General features: G+C 34.1%; 1 protein-coding gene across 1 annotated transcript; it reads left to right on the top strand.

Moving 5' to 3' along the window:
- The first annotated feature begins 346 nt into the window (after positions 1–346).
- LOC147519865 (heavy metal-associated isoprenylated plant protein 26-like) lies at positions 347–2,271 on the top strand. Its single transcript, XM_086591401.1, has 3 exons — positions 347–719; positions 814–889; positions 1,622–2,271. Exons 1-3 carry the CDS (start codon positions 636–638, stop codon positions 1,927–1,929), a joined length of 468 nt encoding a protein of 155 aa, XP_086447527.1. The 5' UTR covers positions 347–635; the 3' UTR covers positions 1,930–2,271.
- The last annotated feature ends 16,628 nt before the right edge of the window (positions 2,272–18,899 follow it).

Below are 18,899 nucleotides of genomic sequence, written 5' to 3'. Positions count from 1 at the left end.
ACATGGTCATTCTACCGACATAACTCATCAGTTGTCGCTTCCGAGCCTCTTTTCTCTGCGGCTTCGATTGCAGTGGTCCACCTCTTTCTCGACTGTATCTTTATGTGTGGCTTAAATCGCACTAAAATAATATCTCCACTCTACCGTCCCTGGTCCCATACAGAAGATACCCTACAGTCTACAGATATCTCGAAAATTCTAACACCTTCCCACTCGTATACCACCACGTGTCTTAACATTTCCAGTCGACTGTGACGACCATACTTAGGTCAAACATTTCGCTTACGTGGCGTGCAAGCGAAGTAACTAAGTCAGGTTAAACTACTTCAAAACCAGCTGATAAGGCAAACTGTTAAAACTTTAAAGTGAAAACCATACTTTTATCTAATTTATTAACGTGTTACACGAAGTCCATAACATAATAGATACTTAGGTACGAATCAATGCGGAAGAAAAACACACGCGTCAAATGAGGCGGGTCCCTTATATCCAGACACCATGTTTTTTTCTATTTAACTCAAAGTACTCGGTACACTGCACCCTAAACAACTTGCTACATATTTTCTTCAACCCTGTTTTTTTTTGGGAACTGTCTTGAAATTTTCTAAATTAAGTGAGAGCTTTATAGAGTAGAAATGGGTATCATGGATCATTTTGCTAACTGCGTTGATTTTTCTCATGGAAGAAGTGATCATCACAACAAACGCAAGCAGTTGCAGGTACCCACTTTTTTTGGTTAGAGCAGTTTTGTTAGCATAGATCCAGATGGTGTATGTATTTATTCTAAATATTTGACATGTTTTGTTGTGTCAGACGGTGGAGATCAAAGTTAAGTTCGATTGTGAAGGGTGTGTTAGGAAAGTGAAGAAAGCCGTGGAAGGGATGAAAGGTTCATTTCTATCTCTTATCATAGCTTATAACTTTGAGATCTCTGTAACTTTGTAGATTCAAGGCTAGTTAATTAACACGAATCTCTGTGACTATCTAACGGCCGTTGAATTTGAGCATTCTTTTATTTGTTCCAAAAATCTTTGGATCAAGTCTACCACGTGGCATAAGATTTAAGTGTCAGTTACTTTACTCCTTGTAGTACTAGATCAGTGAAGTAGAATTGTACAAGTCCTACCCCTGTACAGAACTAGGGTATGCCCGTGCCGCACGGCACTGATGAACTCGACGCGCCTTTGGCACTATCTAGCATGAACTCGAAGGCGCTATCTCTTTTACCATCCCAATTGGTCATTATTCATAAACCCAATGGTTTTAATTGGGCTAGTGCACCATATTGAATTTGGAGGCCCAACAGTTTATAGGTTAGTCTAGTGTTTATAAACCCATATGCAATTATTGATTTTTGAGTGATTTTTAGATAAATAAAATGAATACTAATTTGGTTTAACAAAATTGTACATAGGCCTAAATCATTATTTGTATTCGCTTTGTCGTATTTTGTGCGGAAGATTTGTAGCAACTGGATGGAGCCCTTCGGCCCACACCATTCTGTTTTGTTACGTTAGATAGAGATTTCTTTCAAGTGGATAAATTTGAGCTGTTGGATTCGTTTGGCTCAGACTTATTCTGTGGGCACATCATAAATAGTGTTTTTTTTAATAATTTGCAGGTGTGACCCAAGTGGATATAGACCAGAAGCATAGTAAGTTGACAGTAGTGGGGTACGTGGAGCCAAAGAAAGTTGTGAGCAGAGTGATCCGACGGACAGGAAAGAGAGCAGAGCTATGGCCATATGTACCATATGATGTGGTAGATCACCCATACGCACCTGGTGTGTATGATAAGAAAGCTCCAGCTGGATACGTGCGGAGCACAATGGACCCAAATACTCAATCATTGGCACGTGCAAGCTCAACTGAAGTTAAGTACTCCACCGCCTTCAGCGATGAAAATGCCAATGCTTGTGCCATCATGTGATCATCACGTGTATTTGTGTCGTGATGTCAATGTAAAAACAGTTATTAATTAGTTTTGTTTAATTAAGTTTTATTTGTTACTAGTGTAGAGACAAAGCGATCAATGTTTTTGAACTTGCATTGGAATTTGTGTTTTGGCAAGGGTAGGTCAATCGGAGTAAAAGCTAGTGCTTTCAATTATTCTTCTTCTTTGGGGCAAAGTTCGTTTCGCTTATGAGTAGTCTTCTGATAGAGTTGGAAGCGTACGTGTTTTTTTGGTGAAGTGGAAGCGGATGTTTGTTTCCGTTGGATGTAATTTAAATTTTAAAGTTTATTATCAACTTCTCATCCTCAATTAATAGCACATATTATCTCCTATCATATGTGTTATTACATCTCTATTTTAACAAATATATTATAATAATCGAAATTGAACAGGGATAAGGGGGTTAGGGGGGGGGTGTGTGGGAAACTACTGCTTATCGAACCAAACTCTCTGAAATAGCTTAGGGTTTAGGGTTCTGGGTTGTAATAACTTAATGCCTGTGTCTATAGTTATGTTTTAATCGTGTACATACTGAGTGTACTCGTTTTTGCTTTAATCTATTTGCACCAACACGGACATGGACACTGATGCCGGATGCAGTAAAAGAGGCAGAAATTACTTAATATTTATAATTTTATTTTATATAAATTAAATATTGAAAATTAAATTAAATATATCAACATTCATAAATTCAAAACTATTAAAGATAAATAGTGACAAAATTAAGTTTAATATTTTCTAATCAAATTTTAAAAACATGTTATAAGTCTTAACAAAACAAAAAAAATGAAAAAATTGAGTTTTTTAATATTATTTTGATTTATTTTTTATTTTTTTAGGTCAAAATCAGCATTCTGACCGCATCCGGTTTAGTTGACTGCGTCTTGACCATGTTGACCGCGTCCGACGCGCGTCTATACCGCCTCCGTGTCCGCGTCCGACGCAGACACAGCCTATTAGGAGGTGCGTCCGTGCTTTAGAGGCTTTAATCAATGAAGTGTCTTCTATTTTACATAAAAAAAACATGTGCAACAAGTTTCAAATTCCTCATGAAGCGAGCAATCGACTATTTAGTATAGAGTCATTTAGTATAGAGCTTTAAGATCATGTTAGAGCATTCCCAATGTAGGTGGAATTGAAGGGAATGTGAAAATTTTCACCTCTCTTTTGTTCAAATGTAGTGCCCAATGCATAGGTGAAAACGAGGGTGACTATATTCTCAAGTCATTACATGGGTGAAACCTTCAACCGAGATAGTAGCTGATTTGTGAATTTCGGACGGGATGTTGGATTCCGTCTCGTGTGTTTTTTTTTTAAAAAATTGGTTTTTTTTTTGGGACGGAATGAAAACATTTCGTCTCGTGTTTTTTTTCGGGGGGTTTTTTTTTTTAACTTCAGACAAAATACCAGACGGGATGTTACATTCTGTCTCCATCAAAATGCCTCAAGACGGAATCTAACATCCCGTCCGAGATCATTTTTCACATTTGCATTGGGCAGCTTCACCTTGCTTTTCGCCAAAACGGTGGAAAATAGGAGAAATATTGCCTACGTGGAGGTGAAAAGAGGGGAATTATAGTCCACTACATTGGGAATGCTCTTTTACGGGTGTAAAATTAGACTTGCCCTCAAACCATGAAGCCCGTATGACTTGAGGGTTGGGCCTCAGCCCTCTCATGTAGTGAGGGATATGTCAATGCTAAAATTGTGAAGCCCTAACCCTCGCCTCAGCCCACTCTTTAGAGAAATGAGGATTAGACCAGAAGGCCAAGTGTGAGGGTCGGGTTTGATTACTCTCTTAAACTCTTTATCTACAGTATAATCTTGCTAAATTGATACGTTATCACGTTTAAATAATAGGTTTTCTCAATCTTGACTTTGGTTAATGTATTTAATTAATAATTTTGTTAAAATTTGTAAAATAATAAAATTCAAAAGTTTCGTTCTTAGGTTTTCTGTGCCGATGTATTTCATGAATCAATAAAAAATGTATATGAGACCAAAAATATGATGTGGTGTTGTAGGTTGTAAAATAATTTGTGTTTGATTAATTGAAATTGATTAAAAACTTCATTACTATATACCAAGGATCATATCACATCACTCTGATTTAAATTTTATTTTTGCTTATATATAGAGAGATATCTTGGGAAAATTTGTTAGAACAAGTTTTTCAAGTGGTATACTACTAGTCCTTTTCATTTTGTTTTATACAAACTCCAAAATAAAATAAGTGGTATCTCCTCAATTCATGCTTTCTCCTTTACCCCTCAAAACGTTTGTTCGATTGTAAGCAATTTAAGGACATTGGGCTGGCTAAGATAAAAACATAATGAAGCATGAGGGCATCCCTCAACTTGACCCTCAATCATGTACGTGTCCAATCTGATAGATTTGGGGCAATGTTGTCCGCAAACTCCTAATAAGTGGATCCAACATTTCAACTCTCCCCAGGCTAATTAAACAACGATAGCAGAGTCTTAAACCAAAAAAATAATAGACACATTCCAAAGAAACAATTGAAACACCAACTAGAATTCACAAGTAGCCAAATATATATACTAATTCATCAAAATATCTGGTCAAGTTCGACTACAGATCTATTTAAAAAGCAAAACTATATAAATGGTATTTTACGAGTCTTGTGGGCGTCAAAATCATCTGTTACCAAATCTCTTGAGTGCAAAAGTTGGGACAAACTTGTTTAATGGGTTCAATCCCTTGAGGATTGGGACGAAGTTGTTCAATGAGCTCAACTCTTTGGAGCTTTGAATGACCTTGATAATCTTTTTCAATAGTTCTAACAACATTGGATGTTTCAGTTTCTTTTGGTTTAAAGAATGAATCTATCTTTCGCACTCCTTTTGGCATTTTAGATGTTTGAAACATTAAAATAAAAAACAAAGGAAAAGAAAAACCAATTAACCATCAACATTTTATATTAAAAAAAAAACTAACATATATAATAAATTACCCGAGGAGAATGAATAGTAGAATGAGTGAAGAATGTGGATTAGAATTAGGCAATTAGAGTTGTTAGTGAGGAATGAAGAATCAAGACTTCAAGAGATATTGTCGGGTTGTTCTTTTGTTTATCGTCTGTATTTCTGTTTAAGAGATATATATCGCCGGGTTCTTTTGTTTATCGCTGGGTTGTTAGACTTCAAGAGAAACTTTTGGGCAACTAGGCTAGGCTTTAGATTTAGATACATACTATTTTTTTTTACCCAAACGGACCACGGGCTAAAGCCTAGTGTAGCCCTCTCCTGGGTCCGCCCCTGGTTGCACATAGGACTGTCAATGGGTTTTTATCAGTGTAGTCAAGGCGTGATGAGGCGTAGGAACCAACAAAAAGCGCATGCCTTTTGTTGAGACGCGTGGCACACAAGGCGCGCCTTATCAACATTTACCGTTTTTTCCGTATTTTTGTACAAATTTTGTTATATGTGACACATTTACCATACATACACTTGATTCAATTATTGTATAATACAAGAAATTGTAAAAATTTAATAATTAAGTTTCATCTTTGAGTACAATCTAAGCTTTAATTTTGGCTAGTACAATACTAGGCCTAGTCAAGCAGTAGTTAAGCCCACATGCTTAACCCTAACCCATCCAATAATTGGTTTGTTATTTAATATGTCCAAATTCATTATCCAATTAGATAAAAACAAATCTATAAAAAAATCAAATCTTTAATCTTTCAACAAAACAAGTCCTCCACGGGTTTTACTTTCTTTACCAATTCATAAAAAACATTCTCTCTTACACAATAAAGAACTACGTTGAAACTTGATCCCTAGATAACATATCTTGGATGCGTAGGCAACCATTATCTTAGTTCAGTTCATCTCTTAAACCATTAATTCTCATCTATTTCTTAGTGCATATTACGTCATATTGCTTTCGTTGTGTTGAAGCAAATTATTGCTGAAATAATATGGATTGAGAGAAGACACAAAGATGGATTAAATGAAGTTTTACGAGATTCCAAAATTCAAATAATGTGTTCTATTCCGTGAAGAACTCTTTTGGCTCAATTCGATTGGTTCACTCTTTTAGTTTATTAAAGTTAAGCTAGATTGTATTGGGAGATACAAGTTTTATTTTGTTAATGTTTACAATCACATATAATTAATTTTAATGTTTGGCTAAGCAAATCAGTGACAATTCATGTCATATTTAATATTTATTTATTTGTTATATCTCTTTTTTTATTACTACATACCTCACATTAATAAGGCGCACGCCACGCCTCGTGCCTAAGACACAAAGAGGGTGTTGTGCCTTAGGTGCGCCTTAATGCCTTGACTACACTACTTTCGATAACCCAATAACCGACCCGAACCAAACCGATAAAAAACGGTTTGGGTTTTGGAAATTTAGTTTGCCCTTCACCAAACTGAAATTGAACCGAACCTATTAGATATTGGTTTCGTTTCGTTTCGGGTTTGCCCTCCACCAATCCGATATTAACCCAAACCGATAAGATGACATTTTAGTAATATTTATGATTAATTTTGTATATGTTTTATCAATTGTGTGTCTAAAATTAATTGATTTGATTTTGAAATTAATTGATTTTATAGTTTTTGGTTCGGTCGGTTCGGTTTCAGTTTGTAATATATCTTATCGGTTTAGTTCGATTTCAAAATTTTCAGAATCCGACCCAAACCGATCCATTTATAGCCTTAGTTGCACGAACACGGACGCAAATCCGGTGACTCGGCTATATCTCAAAAAAATAGGATGCAGGAACTAAATAATACTAGCAAATATGCACGCTCGATGAGCGTGGTATGCATATAGTTATAAATTTCAAAATTAACGGAATTTTGAAATGTTGAAAAATCTAAATTCCGTTCGGAATTCCAACAACAGTATCAAAATTTGCAAGGTATTAAAAACAATTTGAACACGTCCTGATTGTCAAATTTTAAATCCTATCACGCACTATCCATCCACTTAAGTTTAAGAGTTATTATACTTATGATTTCTTAACATAACAATGGTGGTTGTTAGGGTGGAACAACAATAGTGGTTGTTAAGGTGAAATTTATCGATGGTGACAATGAAGACGAAATTTATGATGAATGATAATCTCCATTTTCCCTCTATCTCCTTCAATTTCATCATTTTTTTAAAACTATTGTTTAATTTCATAATGTATCATCTATTTGTTCTTAAATTATATTTCATCATATATCTTCCAAGATCAGTGAATTTGGAACTAGAGTTAGATAATTAGATCTAGGTTAATGTTGATAAACAATATATTTTCATGTAATTACGACAAGGTATATTACGATCATTCCAATTTCGATGTCGTTTGGGTTTTTTTTCCTCCAAAATATTAGTAGTTATTCGTTTAGATTAGGAGAGAGAAAAATGGGACACATAATACATATGAAGCCTAGTGACAATATCACAACAAAACATATTGTAAAAAAAACGCATAGGGGCAATTTGTAATTTTCTAGTATAGGACACTGTCGTAATTTAGATTGAGAGTAGAAAGGTATAACGACTTTTTTGTAATTAATTTGGATAAAATATAGGGACTAATGTTTTAATTTATACAAAGTGTAGTGACTGTGTATGTGGTTCTTGTAAAATATAGAGACTGTCTTGTAATTATCATAAAACATAGGGACCTGAAATTATTTTTAAAAAAAAATGACAAAAATGCCCATGGACTTGACGTAGAATCACTATTCACTAGACCCCATATTTTTCTATATAATAAAGATATGAAATTTATATATTTAATAATTAAATATTATAAACGAATTCATATGTATCATAAATTCAATTCATTAATATTCAAAATAAACAAATGCATTTAATCAAACTTCAAAGGCATTTGATAAACAAGATTCAATATAAAACAGAACATAAAAAAACTCCTAACATGTAAAACAATTTTATGTATCTAGGAATCAATTTACAAAACACTGACATATCCAATTCTTAACTCTATCATGTTTCTCAGAAGCTTGATGAGTATATAGGCCCAAACAATAAGCCCATGTCAAAGCTAAAAACAAAAGTCAAGTGAAAGTAAAATTGTTTTTGGGTTGATCTAGAACATCATCATAATATAGTTCTCGGTCATAGAGAATATGTTTGTGGACAGGCAATTGTTTGTTGTCCACAAGACCTTAGCTGGTGATTGGTGGAGTGGCTGCTTGAAAATACTGTTTTACTGCCCAAAAAAACTATTAAACTGCCCGAAAATGGTTTTGACCAATAGAAAAGTATGCTTGTAGACAAGTATGTCCACAAAATCGGACTCCGGTCATACTAGCAAATAATTATGTGCGATTGAGAAATATTTCAACGATAATACCTACTCACAGACATCAGATAAGAGCGGGATGTTGCCTAGTCCACAGGTTCTTGTACTACATGAAGTCATCCTCTTCCTCGTAACTCTTCAACTCATTTTCTCCAAATTCCAAATATTGGGTTTTCCAATTTCTTAAAATTCCACAAATCAAACCCATGCCCCCCCCCCCAAATAAACAACCTCCAATCTCAATTTCACCAATCCAACACACCCAATCAACACCAAACCCTCAATTCACTCTACAATTTCAATTCCACTAGAAGAGAGGGAAGAACAGTAGATGAGAAAAAGAGAATTCTAGATTTAGGTCGTGGGTTTTTTTTGCTTTGACTTTGGTTGACCTGCGTCCATGTCAATTGACCGCATCTTGACCATGTTAACCGCGTCAGACACACGTTCGAGTCGGAGCCGCGTCCGTGTCTGATGTGTGTCCCACGTGGACACAACACTTTAATAGGTGGCTCCGTGCATTAAAGGCTAGGGGAAGCCAAGGCCCAATAAACCGAAATTTTTTAATGGTTTTCCATGCACATGGTATCCTATGTAATAAAAATACAATTAATTGGGCTAAGAATACCCTGATATTGGGGTTATCAAAAAGTTGAGAAGAACTAGAAATAAACTCAAAAAATGGAATAAGGAATGTTTTGGAAACATTTTTACCAATATCAAAAAAATTCAAAAAGAGTTGGAGGACATTTGATTTGCCCCTTTATCAATAACTACCAAAAATCCTTGAGCTTAAAAGCCCAACTTTGTGAGTGGATGGATAGAGAAGAGATCTTTTGGAAACACAAGTCCAATATGCATTGGCTAAAGGAAGGGGAAAAGAAAACAAAATTCTTCCACCTGTCAACTATATACAGGAGAAGGAAGAACTAAGTGGACAAAATAAAAAATGATCATGGGGTATGGCAAGCGCGCAGGTAGGAAAAATGTGGGAGATACAATCAACAAATATTTCACATCTCTGTTTACTTCAGATCAGCCTGATAGGGATCCAAAGATCCTCAACCTATTTAAACCTTGTATCTCAGATAGAGAAAATGACATTCTCACTGAGATACCAACCTTTGATGACATTTGGAGTGTGGTTAAGAGCATGGGTAGTCTTAAAGTTCCTGGACCTGATGATTTCTAGGGAGTTTTCTACTAAAAGTGTTGGGACATAGTTGGGGATTTCATCTCCAAAAGTGTTCAATAGTTCTTTAATTTTGGTGTCCTACATCCACAAATAAATGAGACTTTTATAGCTCTTAAACCTAAGATCACAAATCCTAAACATCTTTCAAAGTCGGGCCAATTAGCTTGTGCAATTTCACCTACAATATTATCTCTAAAATCTTGGCTAACAGATTAAAACAACACCTCCATAAGATAGTATCTCCTTTTCAAGGAGCTTTTATCAAAGGGAAAAGCATTAGAGACAATGTGGGTTTAGCTAGTGAAGTGTTTCATAGGATGGATAAGATGGTGAAAAGTAAACAAGGATGGTTTGCTCAAAAAGGTTGACATGGAAAAGGCATATGACAAAATTGAGTTGAGTATGCTTGACCAAATCTTTGAGAAACTTAGTTTATCTAGGAAATGGAAAGCTCTCATCAATTGCTGCCTCTCCTCTGTGTCATTTAGAGTCCTCCTCAATGGCTCTCCCCTTGAGCATATCTTTCCCCATAGGGGGTTAAGGCAGGGGGACTGAAGTTGTAGTACGTAGTGATGTGCTTCAAAAGATATTGAATGAGGTTTACCATAAATTGTTTGGAGCTTGAATATTTGGGAGTTTTAGAAGGAAGAAAGGTATATTCTTTTAGTTTAGCATTTGTATAGTTTAAATCGATTGTATTGAAGAAGTTTGAAGGGATTAAGTTGTTTAAATGATTGGAAACATAACTTGAAAGAAATTAATGATTTATTGAAAGAAGAACAAAAAGTAAATGATTTGAATAAAAATGAAGAACAAAAAGTAAATGACTTGAATGAAAAATGACTGGAAAATAAATCCTACATGACACTAGAATAATTATATGTGCAAAGTAAATTACTTGAATGAAAAATGACTAGAAAATAAATCCTACATAACACTAGAATAATTCGGTGCATTCTCTCTCCCTAACTTTTAGTTCTTATACCCCTATTTTATGCAAATGACTGATTTTCCCTTCTCTATTATATTTGAGACACCTTACCCTTTGCTTTATACTTTCACTTTTTGCTTTTGCTTTTTGATTTCTTCTTAATCAAGATTGGTTTTAGATAAAGCCTTCTTTTGTGTTAAGGACATCTATCTCTGGTCTTCTGAGTTGAGGACTTAACTTTCAGCTTTTTGGTTCTGAGTCTTTGACCTTTGACTTTGACTTTTTCAGCACTTTTTCATAGCAGTTTCAAATCTTCATAATGAGTGTAATTAAGGCTCCTTTTGGTGCTAAGACGTAGTTTTAATGATAAGCGGTCTGAATTTCTCTGTAACCTGAAAAAGATAATAAAAGTTATGAGTTGTCTTTTCATTATGCGTAAGAAGGACTGTAATGCAGTAATATAAGGATAATAAAACGCACATTTGGGAGCTGATCAGGGACCCTCTGTCCCCCTATTTGTTTATAACAGTGTATGAGGCTCTATCTAGACTTATTATCAAACAAGAAAGTGATGGGCTCATCCATGGAACCAAAGTGAGAAGGAACTCACCTTTCATATCTCATTTGTTTTATGCAAATGATCTCATTCTTTTCTGCAAAGCTTCATTGGATGAGGCAAATAACTTGTAAGCTACTTTCAATAAATACTGTGAAACTTCAAGTTAAAAAATTAACTTTGATAAGTCCAATATTTTCTTCAGTAAAAATGTTGTTGCACAACAACATGCCACTCTCAGACACTTTTGGGAGGTGAGGCAGTTTCAAGCACAAGAAAAATACTTGGGAGTGCCTATTCTACTCAGAAAAAGAAAAGGGGGAGATTTTAGTTACATTGTGGATATAGTCCACACAAAGATTAAAGGCTGGAGAGCAAAAATATTCTCTCAAGCTGGTCGTACTATAATGGTTAAAGTTGTTGCTCAATCTATACTATTATACACTATATATCTATTTATACTTTGTCTTTGAGCATATGTGACAAGTTATACAAGTTTTGTAGAGATTTTTGGTGGCATGGGGATGAGGAGAACAAGGCAATCCATACTTTGAGGTGGGAAAAGCTATGCATGTCCAAAGCTAGAGGAGGCTTAGGCTTCAGGAAAGCTACAGACATGAATAAAGCTTTACTAGCCAAACATAGTTGGAGAATCTTTCACGATCCTCACTCTTTGTGGACAAAAACTTTCAAAAGCATTTATCATAATTGGTGGCCTTCCACTGTCACAAGAAGTGTGCCTCCTGATACTTCTTATTTTTGGAGAGGTGTGTCAAACACTTTGGATTTGGTTGACAAAGGATCTATGTGGAGCATAGGGGATGGAAAAATTGTCAATGTTTTTCATGGCCCTTGGATAACTTTGAATGGGAAGCCATCCCTTTTAAGTGAGTATGCCTACATTAGACCAAACTATTTCAATCTCAAGGTAAGTGACCTGAGAAAACCCAATGGACGGCTTTGAGTGGGACCTAGACAAGTTAAACTTTTATTTCCCAGAACCTGTGATACAAGCTATTCTAGCTATTAACATTAGGCCGGGGAATAGAAAGGATAAGTTGACATGGTTCAACTCAAGTAATGGGGGCTTCTCTGTTAAAGAGGCTTACAGATCTCTCACACATGGTAATGAACTAGAGCACTGCTCAAGTTATAACTACCTTACCATTAAAAGGATATATATGGAAGGCTAAGCTTGCGGCTAATTGGCAACTTTTCATGTGGAAAGTATACCAAGGTGGTTTGGCTACTGGGGATGCATGAGGAATCTACAATCCACATTTTCTTCTCATGTGAATGGATAAGGGGAGTATGGTTCATCACACCCCTGGCACTAAGCCTGATCGTGTGCTATAGCAACTGGAACACTCTTGATTGGATCAATGAAATAATGAACTGGTGCATAAGCAAGGAAGAAAGGGTGGCAGACCTACGACTGTATTCGTACAGGGACGCCCCTAAGGACACTCCACACAGGCAGTTGTTTGGGGCCCTGAAATTTGGCCCAAAATGAGGGCCTCTAAGTCTGAAAGCATTTGTGCAGTATTGTTATTTTTGGCCCAAACTTATGCTCCAAATTAGGCCCAAATACAAAGCCTTGGACACAAAATAAGCCTATTGTTCTGTTTCGGCCCAATATTGGGCTCTACATTTGGGCCGAACATAAAGCCTTACACAAACAAAAAGCAAAATCTCAAAATCCCATAGAAACCCAACATATGCATCCTGTTTTAACTAGCTGACCCGTCATTCTTCTCTCCAAAACAAAAACAAATTGAAAAACTAGTAAACCAAACCGGTTATTTTTCTCTCAACTTCACCAAGTCCTACACTCCTGCCTCTCCGCTCCTCTCTCTTTTATTGTTTTGGACGGTGTAGCTTTATCCTGCGACTCCTCGGTAGGGGCCACACTTTAGGAACTCGCCTAGGACCCCGCAAAACTCAGGGCCGCCACTGTGTGCCTGCATTCTCCTAAATCAAATTTGGTTGTTAAGAAATGGCATAAAGTTTGAAGGGGCACAGCCTGATAGAGTGAGACTTCTCACATCTACAGCCACTCTATAGGAGAAAAGTCTGGAAGCCTTCAAGCAAGAGAGTGAAGGACAGGAGCAGGGAGTTTCTCACACTACTAACTCTTGTTTTCAATTAGCATGAATACTTGTTTGCCACCATATTTTGTTAGTAATAGACCTAGAATAAACGATGGCAGTAGTAGTGGTAGAAATAATAGGAATAGCAGTAGTAATAATAATGTAAATATAAATGAAAGCAATACTTATATTTGCTTTGATGCGGCTTTTGACAAGGAAACTGGAAATGCAGCTGCAGGAGCAGTCTTTTGGGATGCAGAAGGGCACATTGGTGGCATAGCACATAGGAGATTTAAAGCCTACAATGTGGCTGAAGCTGAACTAAAGGCGGCAGAAGTGGCGGCTATTCTAGTGACTAGACTAGGTGGACGAGCTACAATGATCAAGGGAGATAACCAGATCGTCATAGAAGCACTGGCGAACCCTTCTTCAAACTGCAGTTGGAACTTAGTGGCGTTAAGAGACTTTGTAATTTCTATTTTGTCAAGATTTCAAGTTAATTTTGAATGGATTAGCAGAAACAAGAACAAAGATGCTCATGTGGTAGCAAAGTGGAGTTTGAAGGCTGATGATCATATACCTACACCTGATGTCTTCAACTTATGTACTGGCACGATTATTGATATTCAATGAATGAAAGAAACACCTTTAGCGGGAAAAAAAAAAAAAAAAAAAAAAAAATTGGCTGAGAGCCCAATTTTCTAAAAAATTCACCCAAGTCCACCTTGAATTTTAATTACGGATTTAAGAAAAAAACACCGGTTGACGTTAACAATGTAAATTTGAATTTTCATATGTAAATACAAATATACATATGTAAATACAATTTACATAGGTAAAGAAAACTGTGTAATTATATATTTTCATATGTAAATACACATTTATATATAATGATTAAGCCCGATTTGTTCTTGAGCTGAAATTATTAGTAAAGATTGATGACATCAGTTCGATTTTCCTAGGGTTGTCCAAACGGGTACTTGACCCGACTCAAACCTGACTTTTTGGGTTTTGAACGGGTATTGGGTTACCCGAATCCAAACCGGTTTTCAACGGGTCGGATTCAAAGTCAGGTATTTTGTTGAGAAGTGTGACCAAATCCTATTCTAACCCTATATTTCGGGTACTCATCAGGCTCGGGCTCTGGTTCGGGTTTCAGATAGAACCACCAATCCTTCAAACAAAATAAAATTTCTAATGAACTTAGAATTAATTATCACTTATACTCGGACATAATTCTATCATATGATTTAAAAATAGATGGACTCGGAAGGAACTATAGACACATGAACACGTGCAATTACTGAAAAAATTGGAAATCCCGACTTAAATTTTTCCATAATCCAATATATTAAATAACTCATCATTGTAAACATGAATGAGATCATAATCCAAATATTTATCTAACTCATTCTTTTATATGAGATTAGTAGTATGTAATTGAAACCGGATTTGGGGTTCGATTTCGGTTTCGGGTTTTTTAACCTTTTTAACGGGTTTAGGGCTAAATTATCGGGTCGGTTCGGGTTTAGAGGGTTTAGAGAGTGTGACCAAACCCTACTCTATGTATTTCGGTCTGGGTTCGGGTTCGGATTTTGTCAGGTTCAAACAGGTTCGGTGTGGGTTTTTTGTTAGGGTTTTGGACGGGTTTCGGACAAGATGGACATCCCTAGATTTTTCTTAAATTTGTAACTAAAATTTAGGGTGGAGTGGTGGATTTGAGGCAAAATTATTATTGGGCTTTGTACTTGGGCCGTAATCCCTATATGTAATATTGGTATATGTTCACCAATTTTTGTACACTTTTTTCCTTTATTTGACTACCCTGAGTTGAATTAATTGGACCATGATGTTTTGTGTAGCGAAGGATACCAATACTGTGGACCTAGCTAAAATCCACGGCCATCATGGCTAAGCACACTTGACTCGCACACCCATTTCCATCTCCACTATTTATAGTTTTTCCTAATATGACTTGTAGCACAAATACATGACGAACTTTGTAAACAAGAGGGCGTAGGTTCAACTACAAATTAGCTTTCGAACCCGTCCTACAAACAGGTGCCGTTATATTAAATTATTGTAAAAAATATTAGCAACTATGCATAGCTATGAGATATAAAAATTATATTAATCAGTCATTCAAATTTCTTGCACCACTCTCTATAAAAATGAAGCATCAAACCTTGATAAAACTCATCGACTTCTTTTTGTTGTTAGGTTTAATAATAGAAGTTTGATTAAAATTTTGTGAGAATGTCTAATGTGACGAAGATAATATTGAAGCTACTTGAATAGCATGACATTCTTAATCATAATAAAAAAATTATGATAAACACTATTTAAAATGAAAAACTATATTTGTCGAGACATTTATTCCCTCTACTTATAATACAAACATGTTTTAGGGTTATTAGTTCAATGCATTTGCATTAAGTTTATGATTTTTCATTAATTATTCTTTGAAGTTAGTTCAATATAGTATATTACATTCAGTTTCCAATTTCTCATTAATTATTCTTTGAGGTTAGTTCAATGCAGTTGCATCAAGTTTTCGATTTCCCGTTAATTATTATTTGAAGTTAGTTCAGTGCAATTGCATCCACTTTATAATTTCCCGTTAGTTATTCATTAAGGTTAATTTAGTACAGTTGCATCCAATTTTTTATGTTTAATTAATTAGTCTTTGAGATTAGTTCAATGCATTTGCATCAAGGTTTCAATCTCCCGTTAATTATTCTTTGAGATTAGTTCAATACATCTGTATCCAGTTTCTGATTTTCCGTTATTTATATTTTGAGGTTAGTTGAATGCAGTTGCATCCAATTTCCGATTCCCGTTATTTATTTTTTGAGGTTAGTTCAATGCAGTTGTTTCCAGTTTCCGATTTTTCATTAATTATTATTTGTGGTTAGTTCAATACATCTGCATCCAATTTTCCATTTCATGTTAATTGTTCTTTGAGGTCAATTCAATGCATTTGCATCAAGTTTCTGATTTCCGGTTAATTATTCTGTGAGATTAGTTTAATGTATTTGCATCCAGTTTCTGATTTCTCGTTTATTATTTGATAAGATTGCATTTGGATCTAGTTCCCGATTTCCAGTTAATTATTGTTTGAGGTTAGTTCAATGAATTTGCATCCAATTTTCAATTTCCCGTTAATTATTTCTTGAGGTTAGTTCAATGCATTTGCATCCAATTTATTATTTATGCTTTAAGGTTAGTTCGATGCAATTACATCCGGTTTCTGATTTCTCGTTAACTATTCTTTGAGGTTATTTCAGTGCATATTTGTATGTAGTTTCTGATTTCCCACCAATTATTCTATGAGGTTAGTTCAATGTAGTTGCAATTGGTTTTTTATTTTATGTTAATTATTTTTTGAGTTTAGTTCAATGCATTTGCATCTAGTTTCTGGTTTCCCATTAATTATTATTTGAGGTTTGTTTAATGTTTAATGCATACCGTTTACGATTTCCCATTAAATATTTTTCAAGGATTTGCATCCATTTTCTAATTTTCCGTTAGTTGTTATCTGGCGTTAGTTTAATGCAATTGCATCCAGTTTTCGATTTCTAGTTAATTACTTTTTGAGTTTAGTTTATTGCATTTGCATAAAGTTTTCGATTTTCCGTTAATTACTCTTTGAGCTTAGTTATGTATTTGAATCCAGTTTTTGATTTCCTTTTAATTATCCAATGTGGTGTGTAATACCAACTTCTACTGATCTATCTATAGTGTCCTTCCAAACATGACATAAAAAAAAATTATGTTTGATTTACTATGTTGGATCATCAAAGATTATCTAGTTCCCAATTTCCTGTTAATTATTCTTTAAATTATGCATGACTCATTATGTGGAATCTGTAAAGATTATCTACGAACGGGTGTTGTTATATTAATTATTCTAAAAAATATTTGCAAATATACATAACTATTATATATTAATATTATATTGATCACTCATCCAAATTTCTTATAACGTGAAAATCTCACTCTCCATTAAAAAAAAAACTCACATTTAATAAAACCTTTCAATTTCATTTTGTTGTTTAATAATAAAAGTTTGATTGAAGTTTTGTGAGATTGCCTAATAAGGCGAAGTTCATATATATTGAAGCTACTTGAATAACAATAAGTTACCAATCATACGGAAACAGATAAGATAAACACAATTTTAAATGCAAAACTATACTTATCGAGACATTCTCACAATATATAATCCAACTATGTTTTGAGGTTAGTTCAATGCATTTGTATTCAGTTTCTGATTTTCTGTTATTTATATTTTAAGGTTAGTTCAATGCAGTTGAATCTAATTTCTGATTCTCATTATTATTATTTTTTAGGTTAGTTCAATGCGGTTGCATCTAGTTTTCGATTTCTCATTAATTATTCTTTGCAGTTAGTTCAATACATTTGCATCCAAATTTCAATTCCCTGTTAATTGTTCTTTGAGGTCAGCTCAATGCATTTGCATCAAGTTTCTGATTTCCAATTAATTATTCTGTGAGATTAGTTTAATGCATTTGCATACAGTTTTTTATTTCTCATTTATTATTTGATAAGGTTGCATTTGCATCTAGTTTCCGATTTTCCGTTAATTATTGTTTGATATTAATTCAATGAATTTGCATCCAGTTTCCAATTTCCTGTTAATTATTTCTTGAGATTAGTTCAATGCATTTGCATCAAGTTTATTTTTTAAGATTAGTTCAATCTTGATTCGCAAATGGTTTCCGATTTCCCGTTAATTATTCTTTAAGATTAGTTCCACGCATTTGCATCATGTTTCCAATTTATAATTAATTTTTCTTTGAGGTTAGTTCAATGCAGTTGCATCCAGTTTTCGTTTTCCTATTAATTTAATCTTTGAGGGTTAGTTCAATGCATTTGCATCCAGATCCGATTTCTCGACAATTATTTTTTTATATTAGTTTGATGTATTTGCATCCAAGTTTTAATTTCTCGTTAATTATTCTTTGAGATTAGTTTAATGCAGTTGTATCCATATTCCAATTTTCTATTAATTACTTTTTAAGATTAGTTTAATACTTGCATTTGCATCCATTAGTTTTCCGTTAATGAGGCATTTGCATCCAATTTATATATATTGTTGAAAATTTAAAAATTATTTTTTGGAATATGTTAGTTCAATTGTGATTTTTGGAATCCTACATCAAATTTTAAATCCCATATATATCAAATGTTTTAGAAAATTTATAAAATTTTTTTAAATTTAATTGGAATATGTCTATTAAAATTCCACGCCATCTCCTATTAAAAAAACGAGAATTATTATGGCGAATTGTGATTTTTTCTCCCTTAAAAATTATGAATAAATATTTAAATCCCATTGTGGAATCATTCTCCTATTAAAACATAATCTCTCAAAATTGAAAAAACGGTTTTAAAACTTATCGATTTAAAACAATTTGTTATAAAATTAAAATAGTTAGCTTACTAAAACAGTAGTCTCAATTTTTTTTTAAAAATATAAATGTTTTCAAAAGATTCCACAAGGGGTATTTTTCAAGCTCTATTAAAATTCTAGAAACTATTAAAACGTTTTTGAAAAAAAACATTATAACGAGAATTTAAAACAAATTCTAGTTTTTGAAAAGGGAAAATCTAGCATATCTAATTAAAATTTAATTATTTTTTTATTAAAACAAAGATCTCTATTGAAAAAAAGCGTTTTTAAAAAATTAAAAACAATTTGTTGGAAAATTAAAACGGGTTAGCGACTAAAACCGTAGTCCCAATTTTCTAAAAAAATCTAAATGGGATTATTTTTTACATATATATATATTTTGTAATTAGTATATTGTTTAGGAAAAGTTAGATGGGATTATTTTTCATAATTAAAA

The sequence above is a fragment of the Coptis chinensis genome, chromosome 2 (genome assembly GCF_015680905.1).
Source record: "Coptis chinensis isolate HL-2020 chromosome 2, ASM1568090v1, whole genome shotgun sequence".
Classification (NCBI taxonomy): Eukaryota; Viridiplantae; Streptophyta; class Magnoliopsida; order Ranunculales; family Ranunculaceae; genus Coptis; species Coptis chinensis.
Note: the sequence above shows the minus strand (reverse complement) of the source record. Positions and strands in the feature narration are given on the sequence as shown.